This window comes from Epinephelus lanceolatus, chromosome 21, assembly GCF_041903045.1.
Source record: "Epinephelus lanceolatus isolate andai-2023 chromosome 21, ASM4190304v1, whole genome shotgun sequence".
NCBI classification, from domain to species: domain Eukaryota; kingdom Metazoa; phylum Chordata; class Actinopteri; order Perciformes; family Serranidae; genus Epinephelus; species Epinephelus lanceolatus.
Genome location: NC_135754.1, coordinates 22,225,035 through 22,243,444, shown reverse-complemented (window position 1 = coordinate 22,243,444; position 18,410 = coordinate 22,225,035). Strand labels below are relative to the sequence as shown.

General features: G+C 38.5%; 2 protein-coding genes across 2 annotated transcripts in view; one reads left to right on the top strand and one right to left on the bottom strand.

Annotated features, from left to right (window-relative positions):
• Nucleotides 1-3,133, bottom strand: part of LOC117259116 (uncharacterized) — a 34,858-nt gene extending 31,725 nt beyond the window's left edge. Inside the window, exons 1-7 of the mRNA XM_033630349.2 lie at nucleotides 3,056-3,133; nucleotides 1,046-1,134; nucleotides 859-912; nucleotides 684-764; nucleotides 500-588; nucleotides 381-417; nucleotides 138-268 (exon numbers count right to left, since the gene is read on the bottom strand). Coding sequence (XP_033486240.2) covers nucleotides 138-268; nucleotides 381-417; nucleotides 500-588; nucleotides 684-764; nucleotides 859-912; nucleotides 1,046-1,119 — 466 coding nt within the window. The 5' untranslated portion in view covers nucleotides 1,120-1,134; nucleotides 3,056-3,133. The remainder of the gene's footprint in view (nucleotides 1-137; nucleotides 269-380; nucleotides 418-499; nucleotides 589-683; nucleotides 765-858; nucleotides 913-1,045; nucleotides 1,135-3,055) is intronic.
• Nucleotides 3,134-6,487: 3,354 nt separating this feature from the next.
• Nucleotides 6,488-16,084, top strand: becn1 (beclin 1, autophagy related). Its single transcript, XM_033632259.2, has 12 exons — nucleotides 6,488-6,637; nucleotides 6,848-6,980; nucleotides 7,099-7,163; nucleotides 8,883-8,941; nucleotides 9,097-9,187; nucleotides 9,293-9,429; nucleotides 9,519-9,713; nucleotides 9,817-9,963; nucleotides 10,117-10,266; nucleotides 11,923-11,983; nucleotides 12,084-12,226; nucleotides 15,065-16,084. The coding sequence occupies exons 2-12, from the start codon at nucleotides 6,854-6,856 to the stop codon at nucleotides 15,231-15,233; spliced, it is 1,344 nt and encodes a 447-aa protein (XP_033488150.1). The 5' UTR covers nucleotides 6,488-6,637; nucleotides 6,848-6,853; the 3' UTR covers nucleotides 15,234-16,084.
• The last annotated feature ends 2,326 nt before the right edge of the window (nucleotides 16,085-18,410 follow it).

Below are 18,410 nucleotides of genomic sequence, written 5' to 3'. Positions count from 1 at the left end.
AGACAGAAAGGAACGGGGAAATGACAAATAATTAACACTTTGGAAGACAACACAGTTTTGAAATTAATAATACTACTATCTGCCGATTAATTTTAAGGTATACACATGCACCACCATACAAGGCCTCAAGATTTTACCTGCTATAGTCGAGGAGTGAGACCTTGGAAGAGCATCACTGTCAACATTTTCCACATTGTCATGGTCACTGCCAGGTGTGTCTTCAAGTGACATATCATGGCAACGTTTAGAAGCTTCAGCATCTGTGACTCTGGAAAGAGGAAGAGGAAAAAACAGGTGAGAATACAAGGTGAGCTAACATTGTGATTACATTAGGATTTGCATGCTTCAAATGACAGACAGATTAAATATTCACGCCTTACCCTGATTGTTCTTTTTGCTGTGACATCCCAGTGAAGTCTGAAACAATAAAAGTAATGTTAGTAGATAATGTAAGTTCACTTTACAAAGTCATTTTTAGACGTCTGTGATGTAGTCTTACAGTTTGTGCCAGTGTCATGTTCATATGCCATTATCATGTCCTGCAATCCGGCTACAAGCCTCTGAAACCCAGGGCTCTCCTGCAAGCCCCTGTGCAAGTAAATAAAATACACACTTGTTATGACAATGAGTTACTATTAAGAAATAATGAATGTTACACTGTCATCTTATTGATTTTGTCTAACCTTTTGGTTATATTGGTTTTACACACTGGACAGCTAGCCATGTTTTGTTTGGTGTTGTCCAAAAGTTTTGTCATACAAAATCTGGTGAAACAGAAGAACATATATATATTGTTCGTGAGAGCATGTAAAATATCAGTTCCTTTAACAAAATGAGGATTAATCAGATGTTACTTACTTGCAAAACTGATGGTCACACTTGGTAGAAACAGGTGCAGTCATTAAATCCAAGCTACAGGTGATAGAAAGTCAGTAAAGAACATGACAGTTTTCCAAAATGACAAACTTAATCTTTTAATTCACCAACAATTGCACAGATGCAGCAGAATTTGTTTATTTAACTTCTTGATCAGTGTGAATCTCACCATATGGGGCACTGCAGAGTCTCCCAAAGGACTGAAATCCCCTTTCTGACATCGGAGGCTGTTGGGGTTTTCATGGTGGCTTTTAAAAGCTACAAATGAAAAATCAGATCACATTTAGAGGCTGCAAACAATGCACTGCTTTCAAAACTAACTGTCAATATTAGACAAAACTACAGACACTCCAGTGTGACTGATATTAGCTGGACATTAGGGTTTACACACCTGCACGAAAATATAAGAATCAATACCGGATTAAGGTCTCTGTTATCATTGTGTATTTACTTATTCTCATTAAGTCTCACTCTTTCTTGCTCTCATAAGTACAATCCTGCTACTTCCAGCGACGAAATATTACCAAAATTAATTCAGCTGTGTCTTTTCCTGACCTAGAAAAGCTTATTTATGCTTTTGTATTCTTGCACCTCGACTGCTGTAATGCTCTGCTTAAATGCCTCAGTAAATCTTCAGTAGCTCGGCTTCAACTAGTACATAATGCTGCAGCTCGTATTTTAACTGGGACCAAACATAGGTCACATACTCGTCTCCCTCCACTGGTTGCCAGTTCACTTCAGACTTGATTTTAAGACTCTTTTACTAACTTTTAAAGCTTAACATGGTTTAGCCCCCAGTTATAAGCTGAGCTTCTGACCACCTACGCACCAAGTCGTGATCTGAGGTCCTCAAGTCTACCCTCACTAGTCGAGGTTGGCAACTAAAGGTGACCGAGCTTTTGACATCAAGGCCCCGAGGCTCTGGAATTCTCTGCCTGAGGAGGTCAGGCTGGCTAGCACATTACACATTTTTAAATCATTGCTTAAAACATATTTTTTATAGGAATGCTTTTCCTTTCATGCCTGATTTGTAACTCTTGTGTTTTATTTCATTTTATTCTACTTTTGCCTCTGTACACACTTTCCTATGCTCTTAACATTTTTTAAATATTGTATTGTTGTCTTATTGTCATGCACTTTGTGAGGCACTTTGTAACCTTGTTTAGATAAGTGCTATACAAACAAAATTATTATTATTACAGGGATGAATGAATTGGTTGGGTCTTGTCACCATGTGTAGCTGTAGTAATATTTCTAAATGTTACTGTATATCTGTTATGTTTTTTATTGTATTGTTGCTGGCTGTAACTTTTTCTTATGCTGCTGTCTTGGCCAGGTCTCCCTTGAAAAAGAGTTTGTTTTTCTCAACAGGACATACATGGTTAAAAATGCATTAAATTAATACATAAACACCATGGCTATCAAATTTCATGTTGTTGACTGAATACTACCACTCAGTCTGACCTTGTCTACAACAAACTGGCCCTGCTGCAGACAAGTTTAGACACTTGTGTGGACTTTGGTCATTTCATATTTACTGTACATACAGATTGTATTGTTAGCCAGGTAGCCAGCAACAATGCGTTATCTAAGGAGGAAGTTACTAAGGCATCTGTATTAAGGCTGGCCTGCTACACACATGTTCATGAGCTGGTTAAATCCTCCTTGCTGTGCCATGTATTTCTGTGTACTAGGCTCAGTGGACACAATAGAAATAAGTTTCAATAATGTCAGTGCCGTATTTATAAAGCTATATCATCTATAGATATAGATAGTAGTATCTGTACATAACACTATAACGGTAGCTGTTTCCACTGAGTCATGTTGAAACTGACTGGTAACCTTAATAAAACAGCAAACGTGATGGAGCATAATATTCCAGTAACATAAATCAGAATTAACACTCAGTGGCAATATTCAATAACTGTAACACAATAAAAAACTGCTTAATATCCATATACTGTGTCAGTAACTTAGCTAAACATGAGGGTAGCTAGCTGCTATGATTTGTTTTGGGAGGTGAACGTCACACAAGCAACACTTCTGAATTTCTGACTTCTGAGATGGAGACAATCGACGCGGAAACTTCGGCAGACAAATATGTGACTCAAATATTAGACCTCTGTTTTTAAATTTCACTCGCTAGTTGTAAAAAATAAATACATATTTCTACATTTACCTTGTTTTCTCACAAATGGGAGTTGCCAACACGGCAATTATCCGCTTTAGTTTTCCCGCAACTAACGTCTTCTTCTGCTTTTGTGTAGGGGCGGTGTGCGACTAATCTTACAGCGCCCCTACTGGTCCGGAGAGTAACTACACACTGCACAGCGGCAGCTCTACACAGAAGGCCATGCTTTATTTATTTATTTATTTATTTATTTATTTATTTATTATTATTTTAATTGAACATCTAGAAAATAATTGTGAACCTTGATGAAGACAAAAAAAAAAAATTATAAAATAAACTAGACTAGGGGGAGATTTCATATATATATATATATATATATATATATATATATATATATATACAGTACAGGCCAAAAGTTTGGACACACCTTCTCATTCAATGCGTTTTCTTTATTTTCATGACTATTTACATTGTAGATTCTCACTGAAGGCATCAAAACTATGAATGAACACATGTGGAGTTATGTACTTAACAAAAAAAGGTGAAATAACTGAAAACATGTTTTATATTCTAGTTTCTTCAAAATAGCCACCCTTTGCTCTGATTACTGCTTTGCACACTCTTGGCATTCTCTCCATGAGCTTCGAGAGGTAGTCACCTGAAATGCTTTTCCAACAGTCTTGAAGGAGTTCCCAGAGGTGTTTAGCACTTGTTGGCCCCTTTGCCTTCACTCTGCAGTCCAGCTCACCCCAAACCATCTCGATTGGGTTCAGGTCCGGTGACTGTGGAGGCCAGGTCATCTGCCGCAGCACTCCATCACTCTCCTTCTTGGTCAAATAGCCCTTACACAGCCTGGAGGTGTGTTTGGGGTCATTGTCCTGTTGAAAAATAAATGATCGTCCAACTAAACGCAAACCGGATGGGATGGCATGTTGCTGCAGGATGCTGTGGTAGCCATGCTGGTTCAGTGTGCCTTCAATTTTGAATAAATCCCCAACAGTGTCACCAGCAAAACACCCCCACACCATCACACCTCCTCCTCCATGCTTCACAGTGGGAACCAGGCATGTGGAATCCATCCGTTCACCTTTTCTGCGTCTCACAAAGACACGGCGCTTGGAACCAAAGATCTCAAATTTGGACTCATCAGACCAAAGCACAGATTTCCACTGGTCTAATGTCCATTCCTTGTGTTTCTTGGCCCAAACAAATCTCTTCTGCTTGTTGCCTCTCCTTAGCAGTGGTTTCCTAGCAGCTATTTGACCATGAAGGCCTGATTGGCGCAGTCTCCTCTTAACAGTTGTTCTAGAGATGGGTCTGCTGCTAGAACTCTGTGTGGCATTCATCTGGTCTCTGATCTGAGCTGCTGTTAACTTGCCATTTCTGAGGCTGGTGACTCGGATGAACTTATCCTCAGAAGCAGAGGTGACTCTTGGTCTTCCTTTCCTGGGTCGGTCCTTGTGTGTGCCAGTTTTGTTGTAGCGCTTGATGGTTTTTGCGACTCCACTTGGGGACACATTTAAAGTTTTTGCAATTTTCCGGACTGACTGACCTTCATTTCTTAAAGTAATGATGGCCACTCATTTTTCTTTAGTTAGCTGATTGGTTCTTGCCATAATATGAATTTTAACAGTTGTCCAATAGGCCTGTCGGCTGTGTATTAACCTGACTTCTGCACAACACAACTGATGGTCCCAACCCCATTGATAAAGCAAGAAATTCCACTAATTAACCCTGATAAGGCACACCTGTGAAGTGGAAACCATTTCAGGTGACTACCTCTTGAAGCTCATTGAGAGAATGCCAAGAGTGTGCAAAGCAGTAATCAGAGCAAAGGGTGGCTATTTTGAAGAAACTAGAATATAAAACATGTTTTCAGTTATTTCACCTTTTTTTGTTAAGTACATAACTCCACATGTGTTCATTCATAGTTTTGATGCCTTCAGTGAGAATCTACAATGTAAATAGTCATAAAAATAAAGAAAACGCATTGAATGAGAAGGTGTGTCCAAACTTTTGGCCTGTACTGTATATATATATATATATATATATGAATAAATAAGAATGATCAAAAGTAAGTAAATAAATTAAAATACCAGGCATAAAAAATCAACAATCTGGAGCAAAAACATCGAGATCCAAACAAGGACTATAATTCAAAACAACAAGAATTGAGAAAGTCTTCATCTTTCTTGCAGTTCTGCTAAAGTTTATTTTTTCAGTGATGAGAAAATCAGCTTAAAGTCATTTATAAGCCAGTTAAAGGAGGGCTTACTATTCCTGCACTTGCTACAATGAATGTGGTAGCCTATTTACCCAAAAGTAAGATTATATTTGTCATATTGGAGACAAATAAATTCAAATGATCTATATCAAAAAATGTTAGAGATATCAAATGTTGGAATGTCATTAATTTTTAGCGATAACCATTTTTATTTAATGTCAGATCCAAATCACTAGGGATAAAAACAAACAAACATGTAATTAGTGACATGTAATTAAATTACATAATAAACAAATGTATTTGTAATAAATTCCAGTTACTGAGAAAAAACAATATGTGATGAAATCACAGTTATAAGCTTATTTGTAGAATATAACATGTATTCTGTTGCTTTGCACCTTTACACAGTGCAGGGATGGTCTCTTTTAAAACATGTTAAAAGTAATCAAATGTAATCGGTTACATTACTGTCATGAAGTAATTAAAATAGTAACACTACTTATTACATTTTTAATTGGGTAACTAGTAATCTGTAACATATTACATTTCAAAAAGTAACCCTCCCAACACTGGAATTACGTTATTGCTCCCTGGAGAAAAATTTTCTCATGTTACAATTATGTAAAAACAAAAATGTGACTAATTCATTGGACTAATTCAAATTTATACATCATTTCAAACATCCTTTCTGGGTTGTTTGCATGAAAAAGGTGCAAGGAAACAGAGATCATCAGTGAAGTAAAGGGCGAAGTTTCAACGGTACAGGCCTGGAGACTCCGAAATATAGCAGTACAGCAGTGTTTTGTCATTCAGTCAGCTGTCTCTGACATTTTCAGAGGCATCAGTAGAAAAATGAATAAAAAGCTGTTATTAGCCATTAGTTTTTGTTTCATAGAAAACCAACGTGCTTTGGTGTAGCTTTAATTTCTCTCATTAACACTAAAAAATAAATAAATCAAAAAAACAGAAATTTTCAAATAATATGTGCATTTGTGAAAACATTATTTGGCTAATGAACAATTAACAAAAATTGTTCCTCGATAGATGTATAAATTATTATACTTACTATACTATTATTATTTCTTTTTATTATTTATTTATTTATTTATTTTTTGTACGAAGTTACACCTGGTATAAAAAATCTCAAAATACCTGTCTGGTAACCAAAGTAAAAATTACATTAAAGTCTTTATATAAACTGTGTACCAGCTGCTTCTCCTGAGGTGTATCTTCCTCGTGACTTTCACACTGACGTCACATCCGCCGTAAACAACAATAAGGAAGTGGAACGAGAAGTCCCGAGGTGCAAAATGCAACCGTCACGCTAAGTACATTAGAAGTGATTTCTACTTTTCAGCGCGCTCCAATCTGGATTATTATGCACTAGTTATTCTCTACAGGCGGCGGTGAGTCCATTTTATGTTTATAACTTACACCACTGATGTATGTTACATATAAGCTAGCTGCGAAGCTAATGTCAGCTAACCAGCTGTCTCGCAGTTTAGCCAAACAGCTAACTAGCTAGCAAGCTACAGTTTCTAACGTTAACTTTCAGACGTTGGAGACATTTTGGTTATTTACAGAGTGCACTTATTTTCTGTCACATCTTCCTGTAGCTAACGATGGAGGGCTCCAAGTCGTCGAGCACAACCATGCAGGTCAGTTTCGTGTGTCAGCGGTGTTGTCAGCCCCTCAAATTGGACACATCCTTCAATGTGCTCGATCGGGTCACAATACATGAACTTATCGGTATGTATATCCCTAAGAGACAGCCATAGGTGCTGTTAAATGTACGTAACGTTTAGGAGATGTAGTGTGGTGGTGTTCAAACTGCTCCATCAGTCATGTATCTCTGTGTCCACCTCAGCTCCGTTGGTCACAGTGACCCCCAGCAAACAGGCTGACAGCACTGATGGGGAGACAGCACCAGAGGTAGGTACACCAGAATGTACTGTGTATATATGTCTCAAGATGGGACTCTGAATTGTCTACAAACTCTTCCTCACCTTCAGTATACTGTCAGGACACATAGAGCACAAGATTACACTGAATGTGGCTGCAAATTACTGGAATTCGTGTTCAGTGTAGCCTCTGTATCCACTCTCTATGAGCATATGAAAATTATGTGCTAAAACTGTGTCACCTCTAGTCAAGATAATAAACTGATGAGATCAAACTAGTGTCAAAGGAGCTAATATTTCTGCCTATGTCATGCTTACACGTAGGACGTTACAACAACTTCATTAGTAACTACAATCAAAACTTGAGAATGATTTATGATGAAGTGTTATGACATGGTAATACTGGATTATTTAGCTAGTTAGCAAAAGCATATTTAATAAAATTCTATGTTACTGCTTATTTTAAATTAATTAGCTCAAAAGGTAAACACCAGAGTGTAATATAGTTTTGTATTTTCCATTAGTTTTTATTTTTATTTGGTTTTTAAATATTGTTTTCAGTTCAATTTAGATTCAGTTAGTCTCCAGAGTGAGTCAGCTCATTTCAGGTTAGTTCTTATTGGTAAAAATATTTAGTTTTAGTTAAGTTTCATTACTTACAGTATTATTATTATTATTATTATAATTAGGTGTTACACTACAAACACAACACCAGTAAACACCAGTGCCTCCTCGTGCTTCTGTAGACAAATTTGACCAAATTGACCAACTTTGAATAAATTTCTGTCTTTTTTTTATCATAATTTTAGTTAGTTTTGTAAGTACACAATGTCGTTTCATTTTTTTGATGAAGTATATATTTTTTTAAAATTATTTCTTCTTTTATTTTTGCAAAGATTTTTTTTTATTGACAGATGCTCAAATTACAGTGCAGGAGCAGTTAAAAAAATTGTCAGGTTTCCATTTGTGTATTTGAAAATATTATTTTAAAAAGAAAAAGTAAGAGGACAAAGATACTTATCCAAAAACACAAGAAAAGAAGCAAAAACTAAAAACTGGAAAAAAAGAAAAAAAGAACAAAAAACACACACACACACACACAAATATAAATAAAATAAATTAAATTAAAGATAATGTATAAATATATACAGAGCAGAGTGGATGTACTAAAACTAAACCTAAGGACATTTTGACATGCAAACATATACTAATAAATTCATGAATGGATAAGAAATTATCAAAGTTGGAAAAGTAAGAGAAGATGTGGTTCTCCCTTTTTGGCATTTATATGAATATGACTATATAACAAAAGAAATATAAAAGTTTAAGTTAAGGTTGGTCCCAGAAGAGTCTCATCCCTGTGGTTGGTTTAATACAAACCAGGCAGAATAAAGAGACACCAAATTCTTTGAAAGGTTGAAGGTGTCTTCCTTATAGTACTTTTTTTTTCTGGTGTGCAGTCAGAGGCAAGTTCATTAGTCCAGTGTCTAGTTTTTATTTTTTATTTGAGTTAATTTAAGTGTTTTTGTCATACCTAGTTTTAGTTTATAGTTTAGTTTTAGTTAACTATAATAACCTTGTTTCTGTATGTACTTCACCTATATACAGTAAACTGATGTGATGGGATAACCTTGTGATTCTGTTTTGGAAAAATCAAACCTTTTAGAAGATGTAAGACAAAAGCTTTTCAGTGCAAACATATTTTGGAATGTAAACATGTTTGAGTCTTAGAATTACATTTTCATTCCAGGAGACCTTTGCAGAAAACAAGCAAGATGGAGTGTCAAGAAAGTACATCCCTCCTGCACGGTGAGCGCTCAAGTCTTTTCATTCAGGAAATGGAAAATTCATAATGATTCATATCTGTTGTTTATCACATGTTCCTCTGTCAAATGAGGTATGGATAGATTGCAAATGCAGCATCTCCCACAAAGTTGACTGAGCTGCTTAATCTTACCCCGCAGGATGATGTCCACAGAGAGCGCCAACAGCTTCACGCTGATCGGAGAAGCATCGGATGGTGGCACCATGGAGAATCTCAGTCGCAGGCTGAAGGTAAAGTGTACTGTCACACAGCTGGAAATGTAAATTCTGTTTAGTGAGTTTATTCTGATCACGTTATTTTGGCAAGTAGGCTGACTCTGATCCTATCACACACAGGTGACTAGTGACCTGTTTGACATCATGTCGGGCCAGACTGATGTGGACCACCCGCTGTGTGAGGAATGTACCGACACCCTGCTGGACCACCTGGACACGCAGCTCAACATCACAGAGAACGAGTGCCAGAATTATAAGTGAGCCGCTGAACAACAAAGAACCAGCTGATTACAAATGCTTGTGAGCTGTATGTGTAATAACGTGCTGTGTGTGAATGTGTCTTCAGGCAGTGTCTGGAGCTGCTGTCACACCTGCAGGTGGAGGAAGAGGAGACTCTGCTGGCAGAGCTACACCAGCTGAAGGAGGAGGAGGAGGCTCTGGTCCAGGAGCTGGAGGCAGTGGAGGAGCAGAGGGCTGCTGTGGCCCAGGACCTGACGCAGAGCAGGGTCCACTCTCAGCAGCTGGACACAGAGGAGCTACAGTGAGTCACACAAGGACGGGTGGTGTAAACAGGTGACGGTGCTACGTGCTAAATGAGACAGCAGCTAACAGCTCCATCTTTTTCCACTGCTTTGTGTCAAAAGGTACCAGAAGGAGTACAGCGAGTTTAAACGGCAGCAGCTGGAGCTGGATGATGAGCTTAAAAGTGTCGACAATCAGATGCGCTACTGCCAGATTCAGCTCGATCGACTGAAGAAGACCAACGTCTTCAATGCAACCTTTCACATCTGGTACACACACACACACACACTCACTAACGTTGTGTATTTCAAGGATAAATAATTTGTTTTTCTGTTGACCAATCAACCGTGACTTAGCAAATATTTAATACAGGCCTCTGGGACAGAAACAAATCAATGCCCATCGACTCTGTTCTTGTACAGGCACAGCGGCCAGTTCGGTACCATCAACAACTTCCGTCTGGGTCGACTCCCCAGCGTCCCGGTGGAGTGGAATGAGATCAACGCAGCCTGGGGGCAGACGGTGCTGCTGCTGCATGCTCTCGCCAACAAAATGGGGCTGCGCTTCCAGAGGTACACGTTGTTGTTTGTTTTATGTTACCTCACAACAGAGTGCTGAAGGGATGATTCATAAAACGCAGATATTATTTTGTATTGCAGCACTCCTGGTTCCCACGTCTTGAAGTCAGTGGGTTTTTTGAATGGGTTTTTGGTCAGAGGCCTGAAATAAGGTCTTAAGAGCTTAAGGACAAGTGTTGTTCTACAGCATAAAATACATCAGTAAATACGCCACTCATGAATTTTGAAGCTTTTCTGTGTCTTTAAAAAGGCGGTTGCTAACAACTCTCACCTCCAACTACTTCAGAATCAAGCAGCTTGGCCTCTTACTGGTTTTAACAGACAACATGACATCATCACAATCCTGGCTTCTCTCCGTTGGCTCCCTGTTCGCATTAGAATTGATGTTGATTTTACTGTTCACTTTTAAAGCTTGTCTGGGTCTGGCCCCAAGCTGCATAGCAGAAATGTTGACCCTATATGAGCCAGTTGGCAGCATTAGATCCTCAGGCGGGGCCCTTTTGGCTGCTCCAGAGTCGATATTTAAATTTAAAGGTTACCACTTTTGACATCAGGGCCCCTCTGCTATTGAGCGACCTGCCTGAGATCAGGTTTGCACAATCAGCAACTTTTTCTAAATTACATCTTAAAACTCCCCTTCATAGACCTGCTTTTATATGATGCCATCTTTTTTATTTTGTCTTTTTATTTGTTTCATTGTTTTTATATGTATTTATTAATTTATATTGACATTTTGCAGCTTCTGTTTTTTTGTCTTCTCGTTTTAACTTTATCTTAACTTCACTTTAATTTGGTCTCGGTTATGTCTGGTAGGACTGTTTGGCTTTCTGTTGTTATATTGCACTCTGATTATCCTGTTTCTGCTTTTGTTTTGTTTATCAAAGCACATTCTTAACTCTGTTTTTAAAGGTGCTATATAGCTTCTGGCGATTGCATTTCTTTCGTGTCTTTATTTTATTTGTAAAGTGCTTTTCAAAGTTACAAAGTGCTTTACATGTCAAAAATTAAATCGGAACACATGAAAATGACAACTTTTAAAGGAGCCAATAAAAACACTTTAGGGTATAAAAACTAAGGGAAAAAAGACAGTCTAAATGAACTTAAAACTCAAGTTAAATCAGAAAAGGCTCTCTGATAAAAGTATGTTTTAAGAAGGGACTTAAAAGACATCACTGACTCGGCCGACCTGATTTCCTCGGGCAGACTGTTCCAGAGCCTCGGGGCCCTGACAGCAAACACTCTGTCCCCTTTAGTTTTCAGGCAGACCTCTGGAACAGACAAAAGACCTCTGCCAGAGGACCTCAAAGTACGTCCTGGCGTACCAGGAAGAGCCATAAAAGTAATCAGTAAAATCTTAAAATCTATTCTAAAACATACTGGGAGCCAGTGTGAAGAGGCTGAAACTGGAGCGATGTGCTCATTTACACTTCAAGTATCATAAACATTCTGTTTGCCACAGAGCTTATTTTCTGCAATAATCCAGAATGCATCAAAAAATCCCATCTCCTTTTTGTCGAGGGATCACGGGCGACACTGACTTCCACATCTGCCTACAAACAAACATCATCCCTGCAGCACTCTGTTGAGATTTATTACAAATATTCTGCAAGTCAGCGCAAAAACAAGCTCAAACAACACTTCTCTCCTCAGATACCGTCTGGTCCCATATGGAAACCACTCCTACTTAGAGTCACTGACAGACAAGTCCAAGGTAATACATACAGTATTAACAAGCCCAGCTCTCCCATCACTATTTAAACACCCCTCCAGGCTCTTATCCTGCCCTTTTGCTCTGTCTTGTGTTTGTCCAGGAACTTCCTCTGTACTGCTCGGGTGGCCTGAGGTTCTTCTGGGACAATAAATTCGACCATGCCATGGTGGCCTTCCTGGATTGCGTCCAGCAGTTCAAAGAGGAGGTGGAAAAAGGAGACACTGGCTTCTGCCTTCCCTACAGGTCAGATACCTGCACACCAGCTCGATGTGCACATTTCTCTTCGTGCTCACAAACTAGGGCATCGTCACAGCCTTTTCAGATGAAGCTGTAAATATTTATGAAGTTTGAAAGCAAATTCTAAACCATTACTTGGATTTATTCTAAAGGGGCTGGAGAATTGTCTGCTTTGATTATGCTGCTGAGGCAAATGAGAGGAGAGCATTTGGGAAAACTTTGGCTATATAGCCCTCTGAATTTTTAAAGCATGGCCTCCAGTACAACATTTACCAATGTACTTAGTTGTGTAACTGGCACTATAAAGCTCACAGTACCAACAGTCACATCTTAAAGTCATACCTCACTCTTTACTTAGTTTACTTTAGAAACTACACCACACTTACTCTGTACTGGACTGGTGCTTCACCTGCATCACACCATCAAATCCATTTTGTAACAGACTGAATAACAGAGACTGAACTCGTGACCGTGGTGGCGTGAAAACATCACAAATTCAAAATCTGTCAAACTGAAGTTATTGTTATGTTTTTGAATGACACAATTCTGTTCATTCAACTATGCAGATACCACTGTATGGCCTTTGGTTAAACCCTGTAACACAGTATGTACCACAGACATTGATACAGTAATATGGTTATCAGCAGTGGTGGAGGAAGTCTCTAGGTCCTTTACTTACATAAAAGTACTAACATTACACTGTAGGGTCTACACATTGTTTGTCCCATAGTATATCTTTAAAATATTAAATGTAAAAGCAGTTTTTAGAGACACACTATGTAGGATTTTCCTAAAAACAATGTACAGACTCATACAGAAGTAATTCTTCTCAATCGTCACTTACTACAAGTATGTGGCTGTGTATTTTTCTGTGTTGTAAATGTTTAAGGTCGTGTACCCGCAGAATGCTCAGATGACGTCGGAGCTTTATAGAAAGATAGTGACCAGGGGCCAAAATCACAAATCCTCTCAGAGAGCTCCCAACTTAGCTAATAGACTTTTAGTAAGGAGTCCTAGCTTGGAAGTGATTTAGGAAAGTTCTCAGAGCTACTCTGAGCAAGGAGGGGACAGAAACTTTTACCTTAGTGAAGAGGTGTGGTCGACTCTGTTGCTACGTGTGATGCTTGCTTTTAACAGGTGTGATTGGTTGTCACTGACTACGTTTACACGCACACCATATTCCTGTATTATTCAGAATATCCTCAATATTCCGGTTGCACATGAATCATGTAAACACGTGCATAACCCGATTAAGGTCATATTCAGGTTGGAGAATATTCCGAATAAGACCCCTGGCATATGCCTGTTTTAACCAGAATATTGTGACATGTATTCACCTTAATCGGAAAATGCCCTGTACCGGAGTATTCAGTTATGTCTGCGCATGTTCGATATGCAAGGAATCCTGGGTTGTCGGTGTTGTTATGGTAATAGCAAGCAGGGAGAACAGCACAACTGGCTTTGCACCTTCATCCACAGATAGGCGTATCGCTGCCCCCCACAGGTTGAGTGTTGCATTAAATAAGAGCGTTTCTGGTAGGCCAGGAGCCCGGGGTCTTCTCTGGAATACGCTGAAACACAGGAATATGTCAATTAACATGTAAACGGAATATTCCAGTGTCTGCAGCACATATAAACACCTTATTCGGAATATTACCTTAACCAGAATATTGACCTTAATCGGAATATGGTGTGCATGTAAACGTAGTCACTGATACGCCCCTTAGTGAGCCTGTAAGGTGTGGACACCCAGTGGAAATGAAATGAACTGCTGACTGTTAAAGTGTTGTCATTGTTAGTGTGATCAGGTTTAGACAGTCATCGCTGCTGCACTGTTGCATTTTTTTAGTAATCCAAATATTTAAGTGTTGTGATCATTCATTTCTGGCGTTTATAGTGCAATTGTGTTAGATGGGAAATGTTTGTGTATGCCTAATGAGATCGACCACACATATTATCCATGCACAGTCTCATCTGTAGCATTTCATTTACTCACTGTCATCCAGCATTTGGAGAACATTTCTCCAACCTCTTTGTGTTTCCACCATTTTCTCCTCTGATTAAGAAACTCTTAAACCTCTTTAAAGTCCTCCTCTCTTCTCCTGACAGTTTTTCATCTTAGGAGCTCTTTTAAGGTCTAAGATGCTCTGTGAATAACTTTCATCTTTACAGACTAGTCTTAACTTTGAAGAGAAATTCTAAGAAAGAGAATTTTCTTAGAATTTCATCACTAGGAGCAACTCTTAGCACTAGGAAGCTTTGTGAATACAGCCCCAGGTGCTGTAAGCAGTAGGTCACCAAGAGAGTGCAGGAAAAAAGCAAATATAGCAAGGCAAAACGCCATATGAGTGAATTTGAGGTTGGATTCTACTTACGCTGTCGCCAGTGAGCGTGTTTACAAATGGTAACTGACTATCCTGTATAGTGTACCTTTAAGTAAATGTAGAATTACTCTCTTACAAGTAAAAGTAAAACCAGTAAAACACTGAAGGAAGCTTGAATGGCCCTATCTAGAGCCAGTGTTGCCAGTGCTGGTTTGTCCATTCTGGGCTACTGTAGACACATGGTGGTCGAGAGCCTGCTCCCCACGCAGATATAAACAGCTCATTTTAAGCTAATGAAAACATGACAGTTCTTATTTTCAGGTCATGACAAACTAAAGACCTGGACCTTTAAGCACAGCACGTAGTAAATGTGCTTAGTTACATTCCAACACTGGTTAGGACACAGAGGTACTGATTGAGAATTGTTTAGATCTACATTAATGTGCCTACTATCATGATACCATGCTGTTACATTTACACCAGTACAGGTGCTTACCTGGTGTTGTATGTCTTGTCTCAGGATGGACGTGGAGAAGGGAAAGATCGAGGACACAGGCGGCAGCGGCGGCTCCTACTCCATCAAAACCCAGTTCAACTCTGAGGAGCAGTGGACCAAGGCGCTCAAGTTCATGCTCACCAACCTGAAGTGGGGACTGGCCTGGGTCACCTCACAGTTCTACAACAGATAGACTCTGTGGACAGTTCTTTGTGACACTGCGTGATCACATGACCCCCTCTGATGAATGGATTACGTGTGAATCTTATTGCTTGGCCAAAGGAAAAGAAATGGTTACGTGTGCATCATTTTGAACGTCAGTACAAAAGAAGCATCTAGATCTTTAGTCCAGATTGTCTGTTGTTACATGTTACAGTGAGGGGACAGTTTGTATCTGTTCTGCTGCAGAGTGGAGTTTATAAAGTGCGGGCCCACTTTGGAAGCAGCTAAGACGTCCCAGGTTGTAGTCACGTCCCATAAAGGAGGCAGGGTGAGATAACTACCTGTGCTTCTTTTTCTTTTTATCGTCTGCTTCACTAATTAATATCTGGCTTTTTTCCTGAAGAGCTGACGTTGCATTAAGACGACGTCACGCTTCCTTCAAGACTAGAATGTAATTTAAAAGAACCCTTCACCAAATTCACTTCTAACCACTTTATCAAGTTCAAGGTTTCCTTGCTCTCCTGTTGCACTGCACACCTTTGTAATCACTGTGTAACTTTCTCCACAGTGAGAGAAAAAGTTTGTCAAAGTCCCGATTATATAAGCTGTAAGAGTATGATGTGATCATTGCGGTCAAGGTCGGGTTTTTAATAGATGATCACTGTTTAGTATTCAACTAAAGTGTCAGTATTTCATTAACCTCTGATGTCGTTATCACGTTCGCCAGTTACACACGTACGTTGAAGGCAGACTGATGTGTTTGGAGGTTCACTGATACAGCTCCTTTGTGTTCATCCTGTGCACCATCACATTGTTTTACATATGATGAATAATTTTAACAGTGGGATTTGAGTTAATAAAACATTTCATGCTGTGAAAAAATGTCTGGTGTGGAGACCTTCTTATTGGTTAGACATATTCAACCCGCGCAGTGATGTAATCGCAAACACTGAAACACATTCATAAACTACACGGGGCCAGCTTAAGACTTTTGGGGGCACCACGCAGGGTTTTGTCCTGGGGCCCTGCTCATTGTAACATGTCCACATGGCACTAAACCAAACTGTGCATTGTGATTATTAGTTCAAAACACAAATAATGTGCAAATGAGCATGTAAAGACTGAAGTGTAGGCATGTCGTGATATACCTGTATTGATGACAAGTGTGATATTTAAAAATAAAACATCTATATCATGTTAATACAAATATGTATCGTGTAAATAATCCAGCACTTCTTAAACCCTTCCCTTTCCATTCTTGCTTATTTTTGCCTTGTCACTATCCATTACAGGGATAGTTCAGTTTTTATAAGTGTGGTTATATGGGGTACTTACCCATAGACAATATAGTACATACAGGCAGTAGATGTAAGTCAGCACAGCCCCAGTTTAGGGAAGCAGGCTGGAGTACAACAGAAGCTAAGCAACATACTGCTGCGGAGGGGTTGGTAACAAAACATTTTTAACCACCTAACAAAAAAAAAAAAAAAAAAAATCAGTTTAGGTGTTTTTTTTTTTATATATATATCACTACTGTTCCATCAGACAGCCTGTTTTGTTGGGAGAGCTGTGAACGGCTTCAGTTCCCCATCTATGCTTTTATCAAAGCCACCAGACTCCATTGAGAAAAACAGTGATTTTACCTTGTTGAACACAAAAGCAGCCGGTCTATTGCTGCTTTGATCACATAGTTAGTTTGTGTTATTGTGACTTTGGTGAAGCTGAATAAACCCTTTTAAAGACTTAAGTCCCACAATAACACACACACAACAACTTAACAAGGCTGCAGTAGACCAGCAGCTCCTATTATCAGCAATGTTAAATTACTGTTTTTCTCAGTGGAGTCTGGATTTATGTAGAGAGATAGAATGGCTTTATTATCACTGTCTAACATCAAGGTAAAGAGGTGAAAATACTCTCAATACAGCATACACTTAAAGTGATATTGATTTTTTTTAGGTGGCTAAAATACATTTTGTTGCTGACCCCTTCACAGCAGTTTATTACTTAGTAATACTGTATGTAATACACTGTCTATGGATAAGTATATCGTACAATCCCACTTCAAAAAAAGTGAACTATCCCTTTAAGTGTAATTGCTCTTTTCGTACAGTTATGGTTACAGACTCTCTCTCTATACAGTATCTACCCACCCTCATGTTCTGAGTAACTCGTTTGCCAAAAAAAAAAAGACAAAATGCACACTAAACAAAGTTAAACATCATTTTGACTGACAGCAAATGTTCTATACTATATGTTGTGATAGTTTTGTTACTTTGAACTTTTGATCATGATAATCACGTAGTGAAATGTAATATAATGCCAGCCCCAAGTGAGACCTATAAGCAGCAACTCTATCCTTTAATAGACCACAATAAGTACAGTATTTGTCTGTCACCCCTAAACCTGAGGGCTTTTTTTAACCACCAAATACTGGAGTGCTTGTTTTCTAGTGGACAGTAAATTACTTGGATGTCCATTTCACCAATCACTGATCTTATTGTTTTGTCACTATGTGGTGGCACAAACGGCTCAAAATGTTGTCATTTTTATTTTGTCGTAGTCTTGTTTTAATTTAAAAAAATATTTAGACCAGAGGGCCTTCAGCAACTGCGTGGACTTGGTAAAAAGCTTCCAAATTGTGTAGTTGAAAATATCTAATTTTTTTGGTTTTGTTTTTTTTTTTTACAAAGGCTTCATCTTTCACTAAATATCTTAATTTTTAAATTTAAAACAGTTCATAGCTTACATTCTAACCTCATGAACTGAATATTATTTAAAAGAATCAGAATCTACGCTTTATTGAGCCTGTGTGTGCAAACTTCACTTCAATTCACACTTCTCAATATGTGTGTATGTTCTGAAATGTACTTTAAATCAGCCACTACCATTGCCATAATTACTGCTACGACTAAAATGACTGTATATCTTCAGCTAGAGAAACCATTCAAATGCCAAAACGTTATGCTCTGTAAGGATTTTCAGATGTTTCTGGCAACTTTCTGCATTTTCAGCCATGGTTTTGAATTTCAGCATTCAGCATCCACACATATTTTCTGCAGGAAATGTATTTTCTAGTTCCTCTTGATTTGCCTTTGATATTTTTTGTTTAAGGACAGTGTTACTTGCTGTGAGTTTTCTGTGTTAAGATGATGCAGAAAGTTTTAATACATGTTTAATATCTTCTAATGCATTTTTCTATAGAACT